General features: G+C 33.0%; 1 protein-coding gene across 3 annotated transcripts; it reads right to left on the bottom strand.

The window, feature by feature from the left end:
- Positions 1-12,833: 12,833 nt before the first annotated feature.
- LOC114755735 (probable inactive leucine-rich repeat receptor-like protein kinase At3g03770) lies at positions 12,834-18,126 on the bottom strand. Of its 3 annotated transcripts, none has more exons than XM_028944599.1 (7): positions 16,408-18,126; positions 16,037-16,167; positions 15,298-15,538; positions 14,884-15,086; positions 14,742-14,791; positions 13,820-13,931; positions 12,834-13,274 (listed from the first exon to the last, which is right to left on the bottom strand). In XM_028944599.1, the coding sequence occupies exons 1-7, from the start codon at positions 17,951-17,953 to the stop codon at positions 13,008-13,010; spliced, it is 2,550 nt and encodes an 849-aa protein (XP_028800432.1). In that variant the 5' UTR covers positions 17,954-18,126; the 3' UTR covers positions 12,834-13,007. The 3 variants fall into 3 exon arrangements, with proteins under 3 accessions (XP_028800432.1, XP_028800431.1, XP_028800430.1); XM_028944598.1 differs by having other exon boundaries at positions 14,881-15,083; positions 16,408-18,125; XM_028944597.1 differs by having other exon boundaries at positions 14,881-15,086; positions 16,408-18,124.
- Positions 18,127-23,914: the final 5,788 nt, after the last annotated feature.

Raw genomic sequence — 23,914 nt, forward strand, 5'->3', positions numbered from 1 at the left:
TCAAAAGGCCTCAAGAAATTACACATTGCTTCTACTCTATTCCACTCATCATTTGTCAGATTAAAACATCTTGGGTTATTTAAATCACACAAAGCAAAATTTGCAAAAGCATAATGGTATTTAAGTGCACTCTCAAGCATTGCATAAGTTGAGTTCCATCTAGTGGGCACGTCTAATCGTAGGCTCATTGCAATGTCAATGCCACCTACTTGCTCAACACATTACCTGAATTGAATCATCCTTGCATCAAATGCCTTCAACCATTTAATGCTCTCTCTAAGTTTCCACAAAGCACTATTTGCTACTTTCAAACCTTCCTGAACTATTAAGTTTAGGATGTGGGCACAACATCTTATGTGAAAAAATTCACCATCACAAATCAAGCCAAAGTTTTCTTGTAAAAGTAGCTTCTGTTTTGATAAATCTTGTATGTTATCGTTTGCATATGCATTATCTAGAGTAATTGAGAATATTTTATTCTCAATCCCCCATTCTTTCAAGCAGTCATACACTTTTTTAGACAATTGTAACTCAGAATGTAGAGGCTCCATTCTACAAAGTGAAAGTAACTTACTATTTAGTGTCCATTACTTTTCATCCACAAAATGAGCTGTCAAACATATATATCCTTCAGAAGTCACAGCAGTCCAACAATCAGAAGTCAAACATATTCTACCTCTACTTTTCTGTAATTTTTGTTTCAAATTATTTCTTTGTTGGCAGAAGAACTTCATAACATCAGCAACAATTGTTTTTCTAGTCATGAGCCTCACATCAGGATTTAACATTTTAAGTAGTTCTCTAATCCATCTATATTCAACAAATGAATAAGGAAGATCATGTTCAACTATGGCCATAGTCATAACCTCCCTAACACTATTATGATCAATTTTTCTAGACCTTATATTGCCTTCATTGTCCATCATCATCATCCCAATGTTATGAAATTTCTCAAGACCTTTGCAAGTCTTAATATGACGATTTAAGTGTGAAGTCCCTTTATCCCCACTGGTTGCATATGGACTTTGACAACCATTGGACTTTGCCTTGATTACCCCATCAATCTCAACTCTAGTAAAATACCTCCAAACATCAGACGTCAAAGTTCTAGGCTTCTTAGGCTTTGATTCTTCGGTCTCTTGAAGAGAAAATGACTTACCTTTCAGATCTGTAGCTAGTGATGAATTGGTCTCTTGAGCTTTCTCTCTTTCTTATGGTAAGGAAGACATGATGTTGCCAACAATTACTAAAAAATTACATCAGAAAGATTAGGAGTGAACACAAAGTGTAAAATAAGGTGGTTTAAAATCAGAGGCTTATCAGACTGGACAGTGTTACTATTGCTAGAGTTTAGAGAGCCAGAGAGGTGGTCGCTGACTCGCTGGACGTTATGACTCAAGTCTGGACAGACACATGCACTGGATGGTGGATGCTGGTCGATGATAGGGGAATCACTGAACTAGGTAAGCAGAGGGGAAACAAGGGGCAACTGGTCGATGCTGGATGCACGGTAAGGCAGACGATGTCGCGGTGTGTGATAGTGAGACTATCTACTGACGGTGTTACTGAGGGTGAGGGAGACTAGGAGTTGGGACTCTGTCACTCTAGATCTGGTTGTCTGGTCACTGGTAGGTGCTGGCGTGCTACGGTAGGAGTGGCTGTGACTTGTGAGAGATGAATGGAATGGAAGGGAGATTGAGTCTGGGATTCGGGAAACAGGGAGCGATGATTCAAACTAGAGTCGAAGAGCAAAGAGTTGGATAGGATTGTACGAGAGCGAGACTGTGAAAGGCGTTTAAAACTCTGAAACTGAAAGAGAGAGTGGGGGTGGATTAGTAGACTATGGGAGTGTGTAGCCATGTAGGGTTTTTTTTACAAATTAAAAAAAATACTGGCAGGCTTAAACGGGCCAGCCCGTGGCCTACAGGGCCAGCTTGTTTAATTATAGGCCCTATAGAACTAGCCCTTTTGAGCCTAACTTACCTTTGGAGGCTTCAAATCACAAGCCCAACCCTTGATTTAGACAGGCTTAAACAGGTAGCTCGATGAGCTTAGCCTATTTTTCCGGCTCTAGTAGAGACGCCTTTATACCCAAGGTGTAAAGATGATTACACAAGGTTGACAACTATGTTGAAATTAATGAACTTGAAGGTAAGAAATGGTTGGACCGATGCTAGTTTCACGAAACTGCTTGAACTATTGAGTGATATTCTTCCAACAGGGAATTCACTTCCAAAACAAGTATATGAAGCAAAGAAAATTTTGTGTTTGATGGGTTTGAAATATGAAAAGATACATGCATGCCATAATGACTATATATTGTTCAGAAATGAGTATAAAGGGTTGAATAAGTGCCCTAAATGTGGGACTTCAAGATACAAAGTTCAAAAAGACGATGGTGATTATAATGAGATGACCAAAGGTCCTTCTTTGAAGGTTCTGTGGTATCTTCTAATAATACCACGATTTAAGCACCTATTTGCTAATGCCACAGAAGCAAAGAACTTGAAATGGCATTCCGATGAGAAAATATGTGATGGAAAGCTTCGTCACCCAGTAGATTCTCCTCAATAGAAAACAATAGATCAAAAATTTCCTTAATTCGGTAGTGAGCCAAGAAACCTTCAGTTAGGACTTTGTACTGATAGAATTAATCTATACGGTAATCTTAGTAGCACACACAGTGCTTGGCCAATGGTCCTCGTAATTTACAACTTGTCTCCTTGGTTATGTATGAAAAGAAAGTATATCATGCTATCTTTGATGATCTCAGGGCCAAAACAGCCGGGAAACAATATCAATGTGTATTTGGCACCTTTGATTGAGGATCTGAAGAAAGTATAGGAGGAAGGTGTTGATGTGTTCGATGCATATAAACAAAAGATCTTCAATTTACGTGCCATGATCTTCACCACAATAAATGATTTTGTGGCATATGGAAATTCGTCAATATACAGTGTTAAGGAGCATAAAGCATGTCTGATATGCGAAGAAGGCACCCACTACATGCAACTTAAATACGGCAAGAAGACGGTCTACCTTGGTCACAGAAGGTTTCTTAGGGTATATTTGGATTGGTGTTGGACAAAACTGACTTATAGTCTGACTGACTTTTGTAACTGAAGTTAGAATAAAAGTCAGTTAGTGTAATATGATTTATGTTTGAATAGGTGCTTATAAAAAGTCAGTTGAAAAGGTTAAAAGTTGTTTGGATGATTAATATAAAAGTTAGTTTAGTTGTAAATGACTGAAAAGGACATGGACTTTATTGAATAGTAGTGTTTGAAATTTTATGTTTTTAATGTGATAATAGTTTAAAAAATATGTAAAATTATTATGATAAAATATAAATAGTTTATTTGTCAGATTATAAAATAAAAATATTTGTTACGGAGAAAAATTTGAAAACACATTGTAGATAATTAATTAACTATACATAATAGATAAACAAGAATATAAATTAAAATTTATTTAGTCTCTAATTATAGTAAATGAAATCACATGACTAATTAGATTGTAAGCTTTGCACAATTTTTTCATAAGTCAGTTAGAAAAGTTACTTTTTCCCATAAGTCAGTTAGAAAAGAAGCCACATCCAAACAATCTTCTAAGCCACAATAAGCCACTAACCTCAGTTTCATGCTTTCCCATACACTTTTGGCTTCTCCAACTACAATCCAAACATAGCCTTAGTCGGCAGCCCCTTATCATAGGTTAAAAAAGGCATTTAATGGCTCACAAGAATATCAAATGGTTCCAATATCATTAACTAGAGAAGAAGTTTATCAACGGGTGAAGGGAATTATATGGTATTCGGTAAAAAGAAGAAGACTGTCAGTGAGAGAAATATATGGAAAAAAAGATTTATCTTTTTTGATCTTCCATATTGGCAAAATCTTGATGTGAGGTATAGTTTAGATGTGATACATGTGGAGAAGAATGTGTGTGAGAGCCTTACTGGTACACTTTTACATATAAGTGCAAAGACTAAGGATGGAATCAATGCAAGATGGGACTTAGTCGAAATTGGAATAAGAAAACTCCTCCACCCACAAGAAAGAGAGGGCAAGAGGGCTTATTTACATCCAGCTGCACACACATTACCAAAAGAAGAGAAAACAAGTTTTTGTGGTTTTATCAATAGCATTAAGGTGCCATGAGTTTATTCTGCTAAATTTGAGCAAACTTGTTTCAACACAAGATTTGAAGGTAACAGGAATGAAGTCTCATGATTGTCACGTATTGATGCAAATTTCTTCCACTTGCTATTCGAGGCATTATGAAAAATGATGTGAGAAGCACTATTACAAAACTTTGTATGTTTTTCAATGCCATTTGCAGCAAAGTCATTGATCCTAAGTTAGATAAATTAGAAAATGAAAGTTATGTGATCCTCTCCCAATTGGAAATGCACTTTCCTCCATGATTTTTTGACATCATAGTCTGCTTGATAGCTTACCTTATGTGAGAGATAAGACTTTGTGGTCCTGTATGTTTAAAGTGGATGTACCTATTTGAAAGACACATGAAAATCTTAAAAAGGTACTTTAAGAATCCTTATCGGCCTGAGGCTTCAATTGTTAAGATACATGTAGTTGAGAAGGTAGTTGAGTTTTGTAATGCATATCTTGATAGGGTAAAGACAGTTGGACTTCCTCAATTTCGACATTATTGTATTTGAGATACACAAGTTATATATATAGGATTATAATTAACATGGTTCATATTTTACTGTTATCATTGAATCCTAATTGTTTGTGTCCCTTTTGATAACAAAGTCTTCTAGTTCGAATCCCCTTGTGCAAGTCAAACTAAAAAAGCCAAAGATGTCATCGACATGTTAGTTTATGTTTATATATTTATTACGTGTAAAGTTTATAAAAACATACTCTAATATCATTTTTTTTTTATTGTTGGTAGGGTTTTTCATAATTTCAATGTTGTGGCCATCAAGCAAAATAGGCAACCACCAACCTGGATTTTCCCACAAGTATGTTGTTTTGAACTAAATATATGCTTATAAATATTTTTCAATAATCAAAGTTAATTTTTATAATCAAAGTCTAATATTTAATTTTATATTTTATTTTGTTAATAATGTTGTCAATAAGGGAGTGTTGAATATGGATATTATGTCATTCGTTACATGAATGACATCATTGAGACAGGGTGGTTGAGAAATTAAACGAGGTAAATATAGGTTACATTGCATGTATTTTTTTAATTCCTTTCATATTTTTGATGAAGTTGACTAATGACTATGTTATTTTTTATTTACAGGTATTCAAAAATACTGTGCCATATCACATGGAGGAAATCAACTTGATGAGGGATACTTTGTCAACAACATTGCTGCAGAATTTTGAAAATGTAAAATAGTTAGGTCATTCCTTACAAAGTTCATTGTTTCATTATTAAGTAGTTGATTATTTGTTGATATATTATGTGATTCAATAAGATTTGGATGTTAGTGTTTATATGGTCATCTTAAAATTGTTTTGCATATTCTGCTCTGTATTTGGGTCTGTAAACAGCAAGGAGGTAGTAAAAGAAATTCACATACTATGTAAAAAAAAAATCAAGTGTTTAACAGCGGTTATTTGAATAACCGCTGTTAAAACTATTTAGCAACACAATTTTAACCAAAATTGCCATGGAAAGTCTATTTTGCATGGCAGTTGTAAACCGCCATGTTTTATTCTCCTTTCAACATCGATGGCATCTGTTTCGCCTCCAAAACCGCTGTGAAAAACCTTAAATAACCACCGTTAAAAGCCTTTTTTCCTGGCAGTGAAGGGAATCTAGCTGAAGTGCCACTCTTCCAAAGTAATTCTTTAACTGGTGAACTGCGATAGCAAATTATGCCATGATAGTAATGATGCCTCCATTAGTAATGATGCCTCTATCTTTTATATATACTTGTTTAGAAGACTATCCAATCCCTTGCTAAAGATGAAGAGCTTAGATTTTGGAGCACGCGTGATGATGTTGTTTACCCTGCCATTAGAAGTCGCCCCAATAACTTCTTGTATAATTGCATGAGAGTTACATTTACTCTTTTTTTTTTTTTGATGAAGCGAGTTAGATTTACTTTTGTATAGAGTCACGTTCCGTTTTGCTTCATATTGTACTAGCTCTATTTATTAATATAAGATCTAATTAATTAATTTGAAAAAATTAAGAAAATTGTTAAATTACTTTAAGCTACTTATATTCTTTTTTCTCCAAACTAATTTGCCTCATTTATAAATTAATGTATAATCTAATGATCCACTTACGTATTTTAGAGAGATCATGTAATATGTGTTATAATTAAGTAATTCAAAATTTTCTTAATCTGTTCAAATTATATCATTAGGTCGTATATTAATGATACGAGGTAGTATTAAGTAGGCAAATAATACCATAAAGCAAAGAAGAATGATCATCCTTGTGAAGTTGAAGCAGAGTTTGTTTCAACCATCCTTTAAAGTCAGAGAAATTCATTTAGGGAATTATAATAAAAAAGCATCCAATCTATAGTAATCCAATGAGGGGGCAAGACATTGAAAGATGTTCCAAATTCTTGAGATGCACATCCAAATAAACAAAGACCATAAGTACTTAAATGATGATTTTTCAAAATATCACAGTTAGGCAAAGCACCCTAAGTCTGTAGCTGCTTGGACAAAAGGGGAAGATGTCAAAGGAATTTCCGGAATTAAAAAAAAAAACATTAGTTTCATCACCATTATTAGCTTGGAGATAATGAACCCCATCTTTAGCTTAGTAACCCAAGGAATTGCCACTCATAAAATTTTATCAAAAGAAAGCAAAATGAAGATGGAGTAGCCAGTATAGCTTTAGCAATATAAGAATATAAAGACTGAACCTGTGAAGCATTCCATTAAATTTAATTCCAAAAAAAAGGAACACGATTCATGGGAAGTTATCATAGGAGTATGTTCTTGCTTCATGGGCCACCAAAGATGATGGTTGAGTTGAATGGAAGTACTATTTCCAACTTCCCATTTAAGTTTGTTAACTATAAGACTTGCACTATTAGTAATCCCTCTCCAAATCCAAGAAGCTTAAAGGGTTTTTAATGAGTAAGGGAGATTGAAAATCAATGTACTTCATTTTGATAGTAAATGCTAAATTGCTACTCCCTCCGTTCCTTATTATAAGAGACAAATAACCAAATTACGTTAATAAAAAAACAGTTAAAATTAGTTGAGGACAATTAATATGTAAAAAGTATAATATTTTTTCCAACAATGCCCCCATTAATAAGGAGAGAGAGTATGAGAGAGAACAATTAAGTTATTAAAAGAAAGAGAAGTGGGAGGGAGAGAGTATGAGTTGGAAACAAAATAAATAGGGGTAAAATAGGAAATCAATACAAAAAAATAGAGACAATTTTTAAGTGTCTCTTATATATGGGAACATGCTATAAGTATCAAATGTCTCTTATAATAAGGAACGGAGGGAGTAATAAAGAAGGGGCTTCTAAAGAAATAATTCTCTAATCCCGCTTAGCCAAGAGAGCTTGATTACCTATTGCGGTTGGCCTTAGTCCCAATCTATCCGTATCCTTAAATGGCTAGAAGAGCTTATCCTTTTTAAGAAAATGAATTTTCCTTTCATTACTTTAAGTTCCCCAAAAACCATTCACGCAGAAAGCATCTATGCAGTCACACACACATACACAAGGCATCGTAATACACGAAAGCACATTAATATTTGTTGTTTCCAGAATCAACTTGATAAAAGTGAGTCTAGAAGCTTGAGAAAACAATTTAACATGCCAAGCACTAGTTCTTCTTCCAATTGAACTAACAACTTGCTATTAAATAAGCAATTTACTTATACAGTTTAGAGGGAAAAAAAGAAATCCCAGGAATTTAGAAAAATGAGTCTTGGCATTGTAAAATATATTGGGGCTAAAAATAAGAAAAGACTTGCATCTATTACCTTGCCCTGACCAAAGACAGTACATGCCAAGAGCCAATTTGACAAAACAAAGATTTTGTTCAGTGCTGTCAACGAAGAATAGGGAATGATCAATGTAAAACAAATGGGAGATTGCTTGAGCTCTCTAACAAATCATAATAGCTTCCTAGAGATTTGAAGATTCAAGGGGAGAGATCATACAAGATAATAGGCAAAGAGAATATAGACATAAGGAGAGAGGGATCGCCTTGACGAATATCACAGTTAGGAAAAATGAAACTAGAAAGCTTACCATTGATTTGAATTTGGTATTGCACAGTAGAGATGCATTGTTGAATCAAATTGATCCATTTGTTAAGAAAGTTCATTGTTTTCATGATAGCAACAATGAAACCCAAGATAGCTTGTCAAAAGCTTTTGGAAAATCTACCTTGAGAACCGTAAGTCTTTTCCTACCCTCCCTTGCTGAATGAATATGAGATGTAGTATCTGTTGCCAATGGTACATTGTCAGAAATTGATCTCCCTTTACAAAATGCACATCGGTTTGGAGCAATAAGCCTCAAGCACCTTTTTAAGATGATCACTAAGGACTTTGGGTAATATCCTATAAGATACATTGCAAAGGCTAATGGGTGTGAAATCTTTAAAAGTTTGGGTCTATCTGTCTTGGGAATAAGGATAATGGTATTTTTATTTAGAGACTTCAAGATATGTTCAAAATACTAGATATGAAAGATCAGATTAAAAATATCCTTAACTACTAATTCCTAGTTTTTTGTTTTTTTTGGGGGGTAAAAGCTAGCATGAAACCTGTCTGGTCTAGGAAGCAGTATTGTGGGAGATAAAAAACAACTTCTTTAACTTCTGATCAGGAGATAGGCTTCATTAATAATTGTAGATCATCATTCAATAGAGAGGGTATGGGAAGATGAGAGAGCCCATTTCAAACTTCTTCATAAGATGACACAGGTTGCTGCTGATAAATATCTTTAAAATGATGTGATGCCATATCAAAGAGCTCATTTTCATCAGACGTCCAACTACCACCAGATCTTTGTAAGCTCCTAATAGCATTAGAGGCCGCCCTTTTGTTAACCATCACATGAAAATATCTTTTATTTCTTGCCCTCCTTTATACCATTTGACCATAGCTCTTTGGGCCCCATAGCTGGCCTCGCATTCATACAAGAACCCTAAAACATGTTTAACAATAAGAAAAGGAGAGGATTGAGACTCAGAAGTTGGCCTGCTAAGACCAATCTTCATGGATAAGTCATTGAGCTTTTTCTTAGCCAGGGAAATACGATAAGGTAGATTGCTAAAATTAGATTTGCTCCAATTGATTAGGTTAGAAAGAGTATTGGTCAATTTATTGTGAACTTTAAAAGAAGGCAACCCATAAACCTGATGATTCCAACAATCATGAATACTGGTCTTGAGCTCCTTAAAGTGATACTAGAAGTCTTCAAATCTTCTTGGTTGTAATTTCCAAGTACAGCACTCATGTGAGAATAAGATGGGGTTATGGTTTAAAGCAGCTAAGGGGATAGTATTAACAAGAGAAGGTGGGAAGACTTGTAACTAATTAGAGTTACAAGAAGTCATATCTAGTATCTTCATAACATTTTCTGATTCCCTTCTTTTGTTCGTCCAAGTAAAAACTGAACCATACTAAAAGATTGGAATTAAATTAGTTTTATTCAGACAATTTAAAAAGCTAGAAATGGCAAAAGAATATCCGATTTTCTCATTTTCATCATCCCAAGATAATATTTGACTAAAATCTCCAAGGAGCAAGAGGAATTTGACTATGCTGACATGGACAATACCAAAACTAAAAGTAATAGACGTTTGTAACAATTAATAGAGATTACATTTTTGTTCCATTTGAAAAAGATTTGTGTACAATTTTACATGCAAAGTAACTGTAACATCACCACTTACTAGCTAGAACTAACTATGATAGAAAGGAATAAAACTAGTAAACACTATGAAGCAATCACATTACTAAGAGACTAACCATGATAGAAAAGCATTTGACCTCAAATAAGACTATCATAGTTAGAAAAAGAATGACCTATATCTGTAATCATAGCTAATAAGGTTATAAAACAATAAGCCTCAATAAATTATAATAGCAATTCAGATTTGACTATATAGTCAATACTAGCAACAACAAAACTTGCGAAAATTGCCATTATCACATCGTGGATCCACAATAATTCAATCACATGCAATCTAAGGGCCTCAGGCCCACTACCAGCACTCTAGTCTAATGTTCAGACAAAATAAACCAAAGATAGAAGATATAATACGTTCACTAAGTCAAACGACATAAAAATATGAGAAGGTAAAATAAGTCCCAAATGAATTCAGTCCTGATGCGTGGCAATATACAAAAAGATTGCATAAAATAAGGTCCAGAAGCTTTACATTATCAGCTACAGATATTGAGTCTCAAGAGTCTTCCCTGAAGGTCTCGTTAACGTATTGTTTCCTGAAAATAATAAAGCAACGGGAGTGAGGCAACATCTCAGTAACTAAATCCTTACCTATCACACACTCTAGCATGGCCTAGTGAGGTGTCAGGTGGGATACACGGAGTTAACAACAGTTGATAGACATCTATTTAACATTTAAACTCACAATAATCATATAAGACAAATATTTTCACTAATCTCATGCAGTTGATACATTTCAAAAGGAATAACATACTTTTCATTTGTTTAAAAGATATAAATATCAATGAATGTCTCATGTCATATGCAATTCCTGAATCCAAATCCATCCTTATATCCTCCTTATTTCCGCCGACTGGACTCGTGGGCTAAGTTCTTCCCATTTGACTGGCAACTATGACAAGCTCACTACATGAGTGATGTGGACCGGCCAAAGACTACAGAGCACTTGGTGGACCATGGGTCCCCCCTTGAAGAACTAGTAGGGTGTCGCAATCCCTCGAAGAACTAGTGGGACAGTAATAGCGGCCAACCATAGAGCTTTGTATGGAGGCCAATACCACGTGGCAAGTATATGAATATCAATAACTCCAATTATCTCCTTTCCCCACCCAAAATAGATGCACAGGATTCAAAATGACATATTTATATACATAATCAACCAAATTTCATAATAACACATCATAATCATGATCACCAATTTCTTGCAATACAAACTATGTCAATCCTTTTTAAAATAGCATCCCACAAGACAGTTCATACAAATCATAATATACTTCTATAGAATTAGTTATAAAACTACTCACCAACTTCATACTAGAGCATGCAACAGATAGAAATTTAGTTACTTGGTCTCCTGACTAACAGTCAAATACAACCAAAGTCCAACCTCAAAAATGCCACAATAGAGTTTATATCTACAAACGAAATTAAAATGTTATTCCTATAGTATTAGAGTAGACTACTCACAAAATTCTAGCTTTTAATTCCTCCTTTAAAAGCTTTAATTTTTACTCAAATTCTAGCCTAAAAGACTTTTTTCTAAGGTTTGGAATGAGAAAATATATATATAATTTAGACTCGATTCCTAAATTTTTCTTAATTATTAGATTATATTATTAGAATCATCAAATTCATAACGTAAATAGACAGACCGTAATTTATAACTTTTGTTCTATCTTCGCATGACTTAGATAAATAGATTTAATACGAGCCAGGTTATTCTCACTACAGAAGTTAAACCCTTAATCTGACTGTTAAATTTAATTTTCTATCTATCATGATACTATCCTCCAAATTATAGCTTAATCTAACGGTAAACGAACTTTAAAATGCTAATTTTCTATTCAAGACTCTATATGCTAAATCTAAAAAAAAAAAGTTAAAAATATACATAATAACTTGTAACTCGGAGATCAAAATGACGATCCAACCGTTGAAATTAACAATTTCAATGGCTCAAATGGGTTGACCAAATTTCAGTCCGATGCAACGGTTAATAAACTCAAAACTAGCACTTTTTTTAGACTATCTCAGATATATGCGAAAATTATCTACTCACTTCAAGCTCCATCCACTATCTCCTATATATAGGCTCCTCAAACTTCTTCACTCTAAAGATTAGCTAATGTGGGACTTCTATACCATGATAATTTTCTAGAATATCATTTACACACACATTCACACACACACTCACACACAAAAACATAATAATAATAATAATAATAATAATAATAATTTGCCTATATCTAGATTTTTATTAACTTAATACTAAAATATATTTACTTATAAATTTAATTAAATACTAGATAAAAATAAAGATGTTACAGTAATATTATGGTATTATGTACAATTTTACGCCCAAAGAAACATTATGCTGTCTGGTGCATAGTTCATGAAATTGATGAGTACATTTACATCTTAACCCTTTATGTGATTAAATGTGTGAATGATATAGAATGTTGATAAGAAAGAGAGAGAATGGGAGAAAGGGAAAGGGAAAGATAAACATAGAAGAAGAGATATGAGAGAGAAACGAAGAAGGAGAAGAATAGAGAAACAGAGGGAGGACAAGAGGGCTGAACCAATTCACATATTTTCACAATGATCTTCGCATACAATGGATTAGAAGGGTTTATTTATATAGGCAACAGGACTGACCCTAATAGCTATATACTCTGACCTGTAACTAACTCTTAGTAACCGTCATGTCATTATTATGATTACATAACAGTGAATGGGTACGCGCATGCTACGAGAATAAAGTTACAAGTAGTTACAGTACTGCAAGGTGAGAAAATTAGACAAAATCAAAATTAACGATTACATTTTCTATAAATAAATTTTTAAAATAAAGAAAACATTTTTTTTACAAGTGCGTATGTATGTGTGTTTATTTTAGTGAAAAGCTTCCCAAATTTGCGATGCTTGAGTTGAAACGTGGGTATAGAAACAGAATTCACATATGAACACCATCTAGATTAAACATAAAAAATTCATCCCTGAACTTGTCCTTCAACGCTCTGATATCATTTTATCCATAACTACAAGTCACTACATTCTTAATACCATATATGAACACGTTCCTCAGTCCTTGTACTTATGATCATGCAATTTAGGAACTTTGTGTTTCTTGGGCAGGTGAAGCAGGTGATTCTCCAGTATCAATGGAGTCTCTTCCCCATGAATTCTGAACCTGTGCCGCAAACTGCAGATTCCAGAGAGCATCTTCCACAGAAGGTCTATCAGTAGGATCTTCTGAGACGCATCTCACACATAACTCCATCATCCTCTTCATTGATTCATCTGAACATTGCTTATGAATTACTGGATCAACAATGCTCCTTCTAGCTATATCATCAGTTGCTAGGCTTACTTGTAACTGCAAAACAGCCACAGAAGCACAATGTTAAAACTGGATACTACTTTCCTACGTCTTAATTAGTAGAGTTAGGTCTCCCGCTATGAAACACTTTCAGAAACGGACCAAAACAACCCGATATATTGAACAAGGAACCAGAATATGGTCTGGTCAAGCTCTGTCACTTGACTAGTGAAACATTACTTAAACTGGTCAGGATTAGCCGAACTGATCAAGTGGGAAGGCTTATCTTGATCGGTTCTTCATCAGGGTGATGTGGCAGCACTAGAGGTTGACACATCACTACGCAGCTTTCCAAAAACTCCAGCGTGGATGGCGTTATGCCCCTAAACCATGAAGCATAGAAACTCCGAAAAAGAGCTACATCTATAACATGCGTCTGGCACATTCATTAAACATAGTAACAAAGCCGATATCATGCTCATACTTTCTGATTTATATATAACTTCGGCAATATCAAGATAAATTGATCAAAGCTTTTTATAACTAGAAGGAGACTTATTATATAGCTTAAAAGTTTTGAGTCCAGAATAAATAACACTTACGAGATCCTTTAGTGTTCCAACTTCATTATGGAACAGGATTGTACGTCCTAGAATGATTTCAAGTAAGATTACACCAAAATCGTAGACATCATTTTTATCGCCATCCTTTGTCCTGCAACAAGAAATAATTGAACTACCTTAAATTAAGTGCCAAAACAAGCTAAGCGTTACATGTAATAGATAGAGATAAATTATACTGATAACATTATCTTTGTATTTTGTTTAAAGCATATAACCAATGAAGAGTTTGCTTGAAGGGACATGCAGCTTACAGTAGTCTCTGTTAAAGAATTGCAAAAAGCAGAGAAAAAGAATTTTATTCTTTCATTTAACTTCTTGGAAGTAGTAGGTAAAGAATTTCAGCATTATCAGATACGAATAAAGATAACTTAGCTTTTAATAATTTCGCAAGAAGTTATTGATTATAAAGTAGAGGTTATATATTAGGTGTGAAAAATGGCCAGAAAGCAGCTAACCGATGCAACTGACTATTGTTTTATGATCAGATAGACGAGTAGTGTAAGAAAACAATGGGATTGCATTGTGAGATATTCTACGATATCAGCAACAATGAGGCCATATACAGTATAAGATAGAATTAAGTGGTTGTTAGAAACTTGTCCAGAAGGAAGCATATTCACTAAGCACAATGATTTAATCAAGGATTCTAATACATCCGAGCTACTAATGTCCTCTTTGTCCCAAAAAAAAAAAAAAGATGTTATCCTCTGTTCAATTACTTAAACACCCAAGAAGTTTGCTACCGTTGTATGCAATTCAGAGTCTTTATTTTATTTTACTATTATTATATTATTTATTATTCTTATTATTTTTATTTTTATTTTATTATTATTTTTTTTTTAGCCAAGGCAATTCAGAGTCTTAATTCCTATTGCAATAACAGAAACTGATATTATTTTACCTTGCTTGAACATTTCCTTTAACTACAGAGGAAAAAGTTCCATTCCCCACCTGAAAGTTTGAAAGCAAAGATTTAATCAGAGAAAGTCAGAAATGAGAGAAGACTTAGCATACAGCAAGTGAAACTTCTTTCCAGTTACCACGGTCTTATTTTCAGCCAATAGAGGAAGATTATAGCTGCATATTTTGACATTGAGATTGTTATCCAGTAGAATATCTGTTATCTTCAGATTATTTGAGTACAATCCAGGCACTGTCCCAGTGTGCAAAAATTGAATGCCTTTAACAACTCCAATTGCAGCTGCTATTCTCTGTGCCCAAGAAAGCTTTGCTCCAGAAGGTCCTGCTGGAAATAAATATTAAGAGAAAATTTTGATTTCCTTAAAAGGTGAAAATAAGAAATATAAGAAATTTGACAAGACCGTCAGCGCACAGCGACACTTTCGAATTGTAATGCACTTATCAAGCATACAAACATTGATTTCCATAAGTAATCACTATGTTACAAAATGCAGGAAAAAGCATGTAGGAAGATTCTAGTTCAAAGCTTTTAATACCGGATATGCAGCCTCTTAAACTTTTATATGGTGCAAACTCAAATATGAGATATATACTGCTGACACTTGGATCATCGTTGTTGCACTCAAAGCAATGTCCTAGAGCACTGACCAAGTGTGGGTGCCTCAGTTTCGAAATCAATTCAATGTGATGCATATAGCTCTGAGGGCCATGTCTTTTCTTCATTTTCAAACTTCTTACAGCAATCTGAGTTCCATCAGAGAGTGACCCTTTGTAGATCTGACACCATAGTTGAAGCACATCAAAACTTTGTGAGTCATAAGTTTAAGGGTATATGGCTGCTATAGACAGTCTGAACTATTTATAAGTAGCAGTGTGAATGACAATTAAGCAATGCAAAGCTGTGCATATCCGTGTTGTTGTCCACTAGGAAAGTATCAGCATCCCATTATTTGCATGATTGCTAAATTGAAATTTTGCATCTGGTGATAAATGAGGTTTAGCTCTTAAACTTACCATATTCAAAGCTCTAAGATAGTCCACATAAAACTTATCCCATTCCAAAAATATCTTTCCAAGCTTGTATCACTTTGAAGCATAAATCATGTTAGAGTTCCAAAAGGACCAGATTCAAAGACACAGATTGAGCATTTAGCATTTATTTAGCAAGCTTTCCATCAAAATTCATGAATTTGAGCGATGAAATTCATGGTCTTTACCTCTGGAGCATCTCCAGCATTAATATGATATGACCAATTAAAGACTAAAAATTCATACCTGACCACGCGCACCTTCACTTATAAAACATGATGCATCAAAATTGTTTGTGGCCTCCTTGAGTTCATCCAAAGCAAACGTCCTATAAGCAGGAAGGCTGGTACCCATCTTCATCGTTTGGGAGATATACCCTGCAAGCGAACAATGCTTTGTGAGAATATCTTGTTTGGTTCATACTTAACATGAAAGTGGGTTTTGAATTACAATGTCCTATTTCCTTGTTTAATTGTTATTTCACCTTTTTTGTTCTAATTACTCAAGAAAACGAAGCTGTAATCAAGAAATTTCTTCATAGAATTCATGTAATCAAGAAATTGCATAGAAAGTTAACATGGTGTACTTGTGAACAAAGACAGAATTTATATATTTACTTGCATCCGTGAGCAGTTTTGCTGTGTTCACTGATGAGGCGTGCTCTACTATGGACCTTGCAGGTCTCACATGTCTGTGATGAACCCTGTTAACAACTTGCTCCATCATCGATCGTGCAATTGTTCTCACAGATTCCTTGTTAGGCTTAGGGACTCGGCTGATGATATTCTCCATTACTGATAGAACAGTTCTGGGAGTTTTAGCTTCATCATCCTTTTCACTCATCTGGCTTTTAACTTGCTCCAATGTTGATCCTTCAGGTGCTTTCACAGAGCCCTTTTTGTTTACTCGTGCAACGACCAAAAAAACCACTCCAAAAACAAGGGCTCCTCCAACAATTCCTCCCATGCTTGATACAAGAACCGCTTTACCAGTTGTTCTTTTTCTCTGCTTCTGTTCATGAGGCATTACATTCACTGCCAGAGCCTCAGTTTGACAGAAGGTGGGAGGGTGCTGATGTTGATCCTCATTTGAAAAACAATTCCTAGCATACAAAGCAACCACTTCGTTCTCTGCTTTCAAACAACTGGGAAGTTCTCCTTTCAAGAGATTTGAGGATAGATTCACAAAAAGGATATTAGAATTGCAAGAATAATTACTGAATAGCATCCCAGTAAATTTATTTGTTGAAACATCCAGGTATTTGATGGAAGGCAGAGAAAGTAAAGACGGTATGAATGGTCCCACAAATCCATTTAATGAAAGGTCCAGCTTTTGAAGCTGGTAGTAAGAGCTTAAGTTTGAAGGTATACCAGACCGGAAGCTGTTATTTCTAAGCACTAATGAAACTAACTTGGTGGGTAGAGAAGGAAAATGGGGTCCCAGTGTGTTGTTTTCCAGATTAAGAACTTGTAAATTTTTCAAATTACTAAGGCCGGGCAGTTCACCTTGTAAATGATTATTTGATAGATCCAGCACCCTCAGAGTTTGGAGATCATTAACTGAAGTTGGTACAGACCCACTAAGAAAATTTCTTCTCATACTCAGCACAGCTAAACCTTGAAGCGAACCTATCCACGTGGGAATTTCACCTGTGAAATCGTTATCACCAAGAACCAACGATTGCAGATTCTTCAACAGAGAAAGTTGGTTTGGGATGGCTCCACTAAAATGATTTGAGCTAATGTTGAGAATCTCCAGAGAAGACAGTTGAGAAATGCTTTCAGGTATGGGACCCCAGACACCCATAGAAACCAGAGAAAGTACTTTCAAGCTCGAAAGAGTGCCCAAAGTGGCAAACAGAGAGTCTGAAGAGAAATTTTGAGGCAAAGGAGAAAGCCCACTATCACCAACAACATGAAGCTGCGTTACATTGTCCTCATAGCAGACTATTGTCAAATAGCTGGTGGGCTCGATGTTGCAGAAATCTCTCGTACTTCTCAAGCTGCTTAGAGCTGATGGGTACCCCAGAAGCTTCTGGAATTTCAGAAGGGCATAAGACTGAGAATGTTGTAACTGATGTGTACGGCGGGTGGCAAGAAAGAAGAGCAAAACGAAGAAGAAATGGTGAAAATGGCAAAGCTGTTTCGCCATCGCCATCGCCATCTCTAGCTTAGTCTTGTTCCAGTGGATAGAAGAAAAATGGATGGTTATGTGAGTAATAAGCCACAAAGTGGGTTCACGAGGGAACAAGGTGAAGAAGTTGACACAGTCTGCGCCATTCAATACATAATAATGAACCTTTTTTTTCACTGTGATTCTTCGTGTTTTTTGGTTTCTGGCATCCAGCTTGTGAGTGAATCTGACTGTATGAGTGTTGACATGACAACTTCACAAGAACGCATGCACATTGCACAGAATACAACAATTGAAAAAAAAAAAAAATTTAAAATAATTAACAGTGGACCCCAGCTTCTTTATAGCCGCTACCCACATAGGAGAGGCCATTAAAGTAAGCGAAAGTGTGATTTTGCCTATGTGATTTTTCAATTAATATGCCGAGCAATGTACAAAGTGTTAAGAAGTTATGGGGTTTACAAGTATCATATCCCTACGCCCACCTCGCAACGGACTGTGGTATTTGGAGCTCTTTCACGGTAGGTATGCACTTGCGTCTGCAAAAACAAAAAGAATTAAAAACAATTCCACTTTCAATAGGATATATAAAAGCTAGTTTCCAGTATAAATCACATTACAAATTAGTTTTTATATTTAGAATTGAAGATAATAATACTTTTTATCATTAATAGAAGACTTAGATAATTGATTTATTAATATTAAAAAAAGTTAAATTAATTATTCATAACAAATTGGTATTATTTTTTCTAAAATATTTTTTAATCATGTGTATTGAAACTACTCCTTGACGGAGACTCTTTAACATATACAATCATCATGAGAATTACTTGGGGTGAAATGAATAAATATTCAAAACAAAATAAATTGAGATCTTATATTAAGAATCAAATTGAATATCTAACTAGCTCTCATATTAGAGGTAGTATAAATTTTAATGAAATAATATGAAGAGTTAATACAATATTTAGCTCTTATAGGTTGTTTTCATTTTGATTTTGTCCTATATAACTTCAAACAATAGATTTTTGTTCTTTAATAGGCAAAATGACTTAAGTAATTAAAACACAAGGACTAAAATTTTAAACTGAAAGAACTTTAAAGGACCAAAACCTTTGATTGAAAATTATAAAGATTAAAAACCAATGAGAAAACTATAAGGGGTAAACATTATATTAAGCCTAATATAAAACTAAAAGTAACAATTTAATTTTTATAAAATATTCTATATTGAAGAACCAAAACTTTTAATTGGAAATTATAAAGATTAAAACCAATGAGAAAACTATAAGGGCTAAACATTATATTAACCCTAATATAAAACTAAAACTAAAAATTTAATTTTTATAAAATATTATACCAATAAAGTATAATATAAGTACTTTCGATTCTTAATATATGAGTTAGTTTAATATTCAATTTGGTCATAAATATAAAACTTCAATCCATTTTATCTCTCATATTTATCTATTTTTTTAAAATAATCTTTGTAGTAATTATACATATTAAAGGTTCTATCAAATAATACGTTACAAATAAATCACATAACAAATTTTTTTAATCTACTCTAATTGGTCATCTAATTCTTATATTAAGGATAAAAATAGTATGTTTTTAACTAACAATTCTGTTTTTTCCCCCTCCTAAGTTGCTCCCTGGCCCTACACGACAATGCATAACTTCAAACTATTGAAGGATAATTTTAACGGAACAAGGGAAATTCATTTTTGTGATAACTTGTAATCTTGCATCCTATCATGATAACAATTTGTTGAATTTGTTTAGACCATTAAATATCGCATATTTTAATTTTAACGTTATTCCATGTCAATACCAATTTGTTGACTTGCGTGTCTCATTAAAATGAGATTTTATTATGAGTACGATATGATAGTACCGACCTATACTGCTTCACTTTCCTCCCTTAACAGCCACTCGTGGTCCCTCTTTTGCTTTGAAACATGTTTCTTAATGTACAGATACAATAATTATAAGGCATTTAAACGAATCTTTTTTAAGCCAAAAATAAAAACAAAATTCAGCTTTCACTCATTTTGATATAATAAAAAGATTGCAATCATGATTATCTTTGAATAGAAATTCTTAATGTGTAATGAATATAGATACCTTAGATAATAAATTATAAATTTGGGAGACAAATAGACTAAAATTTGACCAAAAACAAAATTTAATACTCTACATGTTTTAGTTTTTTTTTAATCTAGAGTATTAAATATTTGAAAAATTAAAAAAATTTTAAAACTAAACCAATTTTTTACTCTTAACTTATCAAAATGTCACGTGTTTTAGGTAAAATCTAATGATGAAAAGAAACTCAAAAATGTTGGGAAGCGCCTAAAAATTGAGGGCAGCTGACACCCCGTCTGTATTTTTCGTATAGAAGTACAAGTTTATTAATATATAACATCTTATTCATAATACAAGAGCTAGCTAAGAAGTTAAATTTGGTTCTAAATATATAATTTTAATTTATTTTGTCTTTCTTTTTCTCTAAAATATCTCTATTGATTGTTAGAAATTCTTATCAAAGGATATTCTAATGCATATGATTAAAGATGATAGTTTAGAGAGACCAACTCACATTAGTAACAAATAACCAATTTAATTAATTTTCTTAATATCAAATTTTTATATCAAACGAAAGAATTATAAATTTTAAGAAAGTGGTTGACAGAATTTAATTTTAAGAATTAACCTAATTTTTTTAAAAAGTGAGCAAAAACTAGAAAATATTATAGGAGGAACAACAATATATTTTGTTGAAAACAAGTAGCAGTAGAGGATGATCAATAATGCTAAGTCTTGCCTTCCCCAAGCACATGAGATTCCACAAACCAGTCTGTGGCATATTAAAAAGGTATTGTTGTGAAACAGGCCAAATAAAAAAGTGTTTCTATAAAGACCACAACGTCGTTTGTCTTTTACGGTAGAGGTTGAACCCTTTTTTCTTTTCTTTTGTTTTTATACATCCCCTAGTCTCCCAAGTTAAGTTCCACTCTACTTTCTGGCACAATTAAAGAAGGAGAATCTGAGCTATTTGGTTTAATGGTGGATACGAACTAAGTATAAATACCCTCCTGGTAAAAACGATTTCTCAGAAGAGGCATCATTATGACAAAGCCTCGATTCAAATTAGTGGATTACTCGAATATATAAAAAGATCTATAAAAAGCACTGATCATCTGGTGGCCAAAGGGTTATAAAATAAAACAATTAAAGAAAGAGAAAAAGAAAAAGTATAATTCAAAATTTTAGTTAAAATTAATGACTATATTAATATCAAGTTACTTAAATTTATTATGTCAAGTATTCTAATCATATATGACCATGTGTCCTGTTTTTAAAATATTAATATTTAATCACATTTAATTATAAATCTATATGAAACAAAAGAAGATACATTGCCACATGTGATTGAAAAGCTTGGTGTAATGGATATAAGCAGTTTGACCTAAATTTTTTTCGTTAGTAATAATTTTAAAATTTTATATTAAAAATGTTTATTCGAACTGTTTACTGTTTAGTCAATTTCGGATCATTTTTATTGTAAGACTATTTTTAATTGATTTCTAAATTTAAAACGCTCTTTAATATGATATCGTCAACACAAAATCCTAAACTGCAATTTTAATTGTTCTTCATATTCAGGGAAAAACATACAAAAGAACACCTTATCTTTTTTTTTTTTAAATGCTTAAGGCCTCATTACAGTCAATTATATATTCAACTTCCTAAATTTTTAAATTTGTACCCGTAAACATTAACCATCAATTGTATGCATTTTAAATTTTAGTTTTCTATTCTCAAATTTTGACTGATACACAAATAACACTTTAAATTTTAGATTATGTATATATAAATTATAAACAAAGCTGGTACTCTAATAGTAAGAAAATATTCTTCGAATGTTTAAATCCTTCTCAAATGTTCATTTTTGTATTAATAATAATCCCAGTTTCTTCGGTAGGCAGTTTTATGTTTTTGTTACTTTTTTTTTTTGGCTAACTTTAATATTCTATTACTGGTCATACGAAAACTGTTCTTTTAATAACTAGGGTGTGTGGTTGAGTGGTAAGGGCTCATATTCTCTTAATCAAGGTCAGGGGTTCGATCTCCGTTTGGGCATAGAAAGCGTTAAATTCCCCGGCCAACTAAAATTTTAAAAGTTCTAAAGGTTATTAATATATGCAATAAAGTTGATTAAAAACTACATATAATTTAGCCTAAATTTTAATATTGAGCATGAAAAATATTATTATAAAGTTAAGCATGAGTGCATGACTATTAATACTATATTAGTTACTTTCCTGTCCTGGTGTCTTTCCACGTTCTCCTGTAATAATTTTAAAATGTGGACAAAGCACTTAAATAATATATAATGCTACTATTAAGCTTGTGATTATTTTTTAATATTTGATTTAAAATAATTAAATTAAGAAATATTTAAAAATATATGGACACAAAATGAATTTGCAAATATTATTCCGAGAGGCTGCACTCTCAAAAACTAAAAAGTTCAGCTGCGCAAGGAAACTATAATTATAGCTTCGACGAATTGAATTCATCAAAATAATTTTTAAATTTAATGTTTATTGAAATAAATATTTTTATTATAGATTAAGGAAAATGACGACTAAAAATTCAAGCTCACAAAAATTAATTGTACAAAATTTGAAAAACAAAAATATCTTCACGAAGCTTATAATTTAAGTAAGAACACATAATTACACGTAATTTTTTGAAACTGTGCTTTTTATGATCCCTATAAATACTAACATCTTTAAACTATGAAGTAAACCAAGTTATAAATTTTAGAAGAAAAAATATTTTGCAATTACCTATACTTTCCTTTAATTTGTTATTTATATCTATTTTCTTAATTAAATTACTTAAATTTGTTTCGTTAAAATCACGAGTCCTGTAAATTTTTTGTTAGTAGAACTATCAATAGGGGCCGACCTAGCCCTAAAAGGTTAGCCTTTGAAGGGCTAGGGCTTAAAAGGACCAACACTTTAAAGCCCACATATCTTAAAATTATTATGTTATTAAAACCCGGCCCTCAGACGTATGGGCTCAGGGCCTAAAAGGATCGGCTCTTTTATGTTATTTGTTTAAAATTTAAATTCTTTTCAATCGTTTTGAATTTTTAAAAAAAAATAAAACTTCTAAATTTTTTTATTCAAATTATAATATTAGTAAAATAAACTAATAATGTATAAAGAAAAACATCAAACATTAATGAATTATTATCCAAACTAAAAAAAAGACCAAATAAAATAGGGAAAGTAGAATGATAAAAACTAAGCAACTAAAAATTAAGAACATCAACATGATTATTATCTTCATCTTCATCACTATCATCAAAATCAACAATATTTGATTGTTCTTCACTAGAGGTGTGCTCTTTTTCATGATAAAAATATCAAGGTTTTTGTTTTCATCACTTTGTCTAAAGTAAAACCATATAGTAGTTACGAGTACAAATGAGAGCCTAAACAATTGTTAGAATAAGAAAATTTCTATACTTTGTTAAGACATGTGAATCAATAGTAAAGGAAGATTCATTAGTTACTGTAGTAATTGAAATGCTAAGAATATCAACTGTCATCTTTGAAAGAATTGAAAATTGATTTTAATTGTCCTTCCACCAGTTCAAGACATCTAATTGTTTTCAATTATATGGATTAAGTATTAGTTCTTCTAAATAATTTTCTAATTTAGACTTATCCATAAAAAACGAATCCATAATTATATAAATATCTTGATAATTAAAAAAATAGGCGAGCTTAAAAGGGCTGGCCCTCAGTTCTAATGGATTGGCCCTTTTATTTTTGAGCCCTAAAGGGCTAAGCCTTTTAAGCCCAATTTTGTTTTCAGCATCCTCAAATACAAGCCCGGTCTTCACTTAAAAGGGTTTAAACGGGCTAGCCCGATGGGCTCAGCCCGTTTTGACAGCTCTATCTGTTAGCA

Source organism: Neltuma alba, unplaced genomic scaffold, assembly GCF_004799145.2.
Source record: "Neltuma alba isolate B1F8T4 unplaced genomic scaffold, ASM479914v2 tig00010325_pilon, whole genome shotgun sequence".
In the NCBI taxonomy this organism is placed as follows: Eukaryota; Viridiplantae; Streptophyta; class Magnoliopsida; order Fabales; family Fabaceae; genus Neltuma; species Neltuma alba.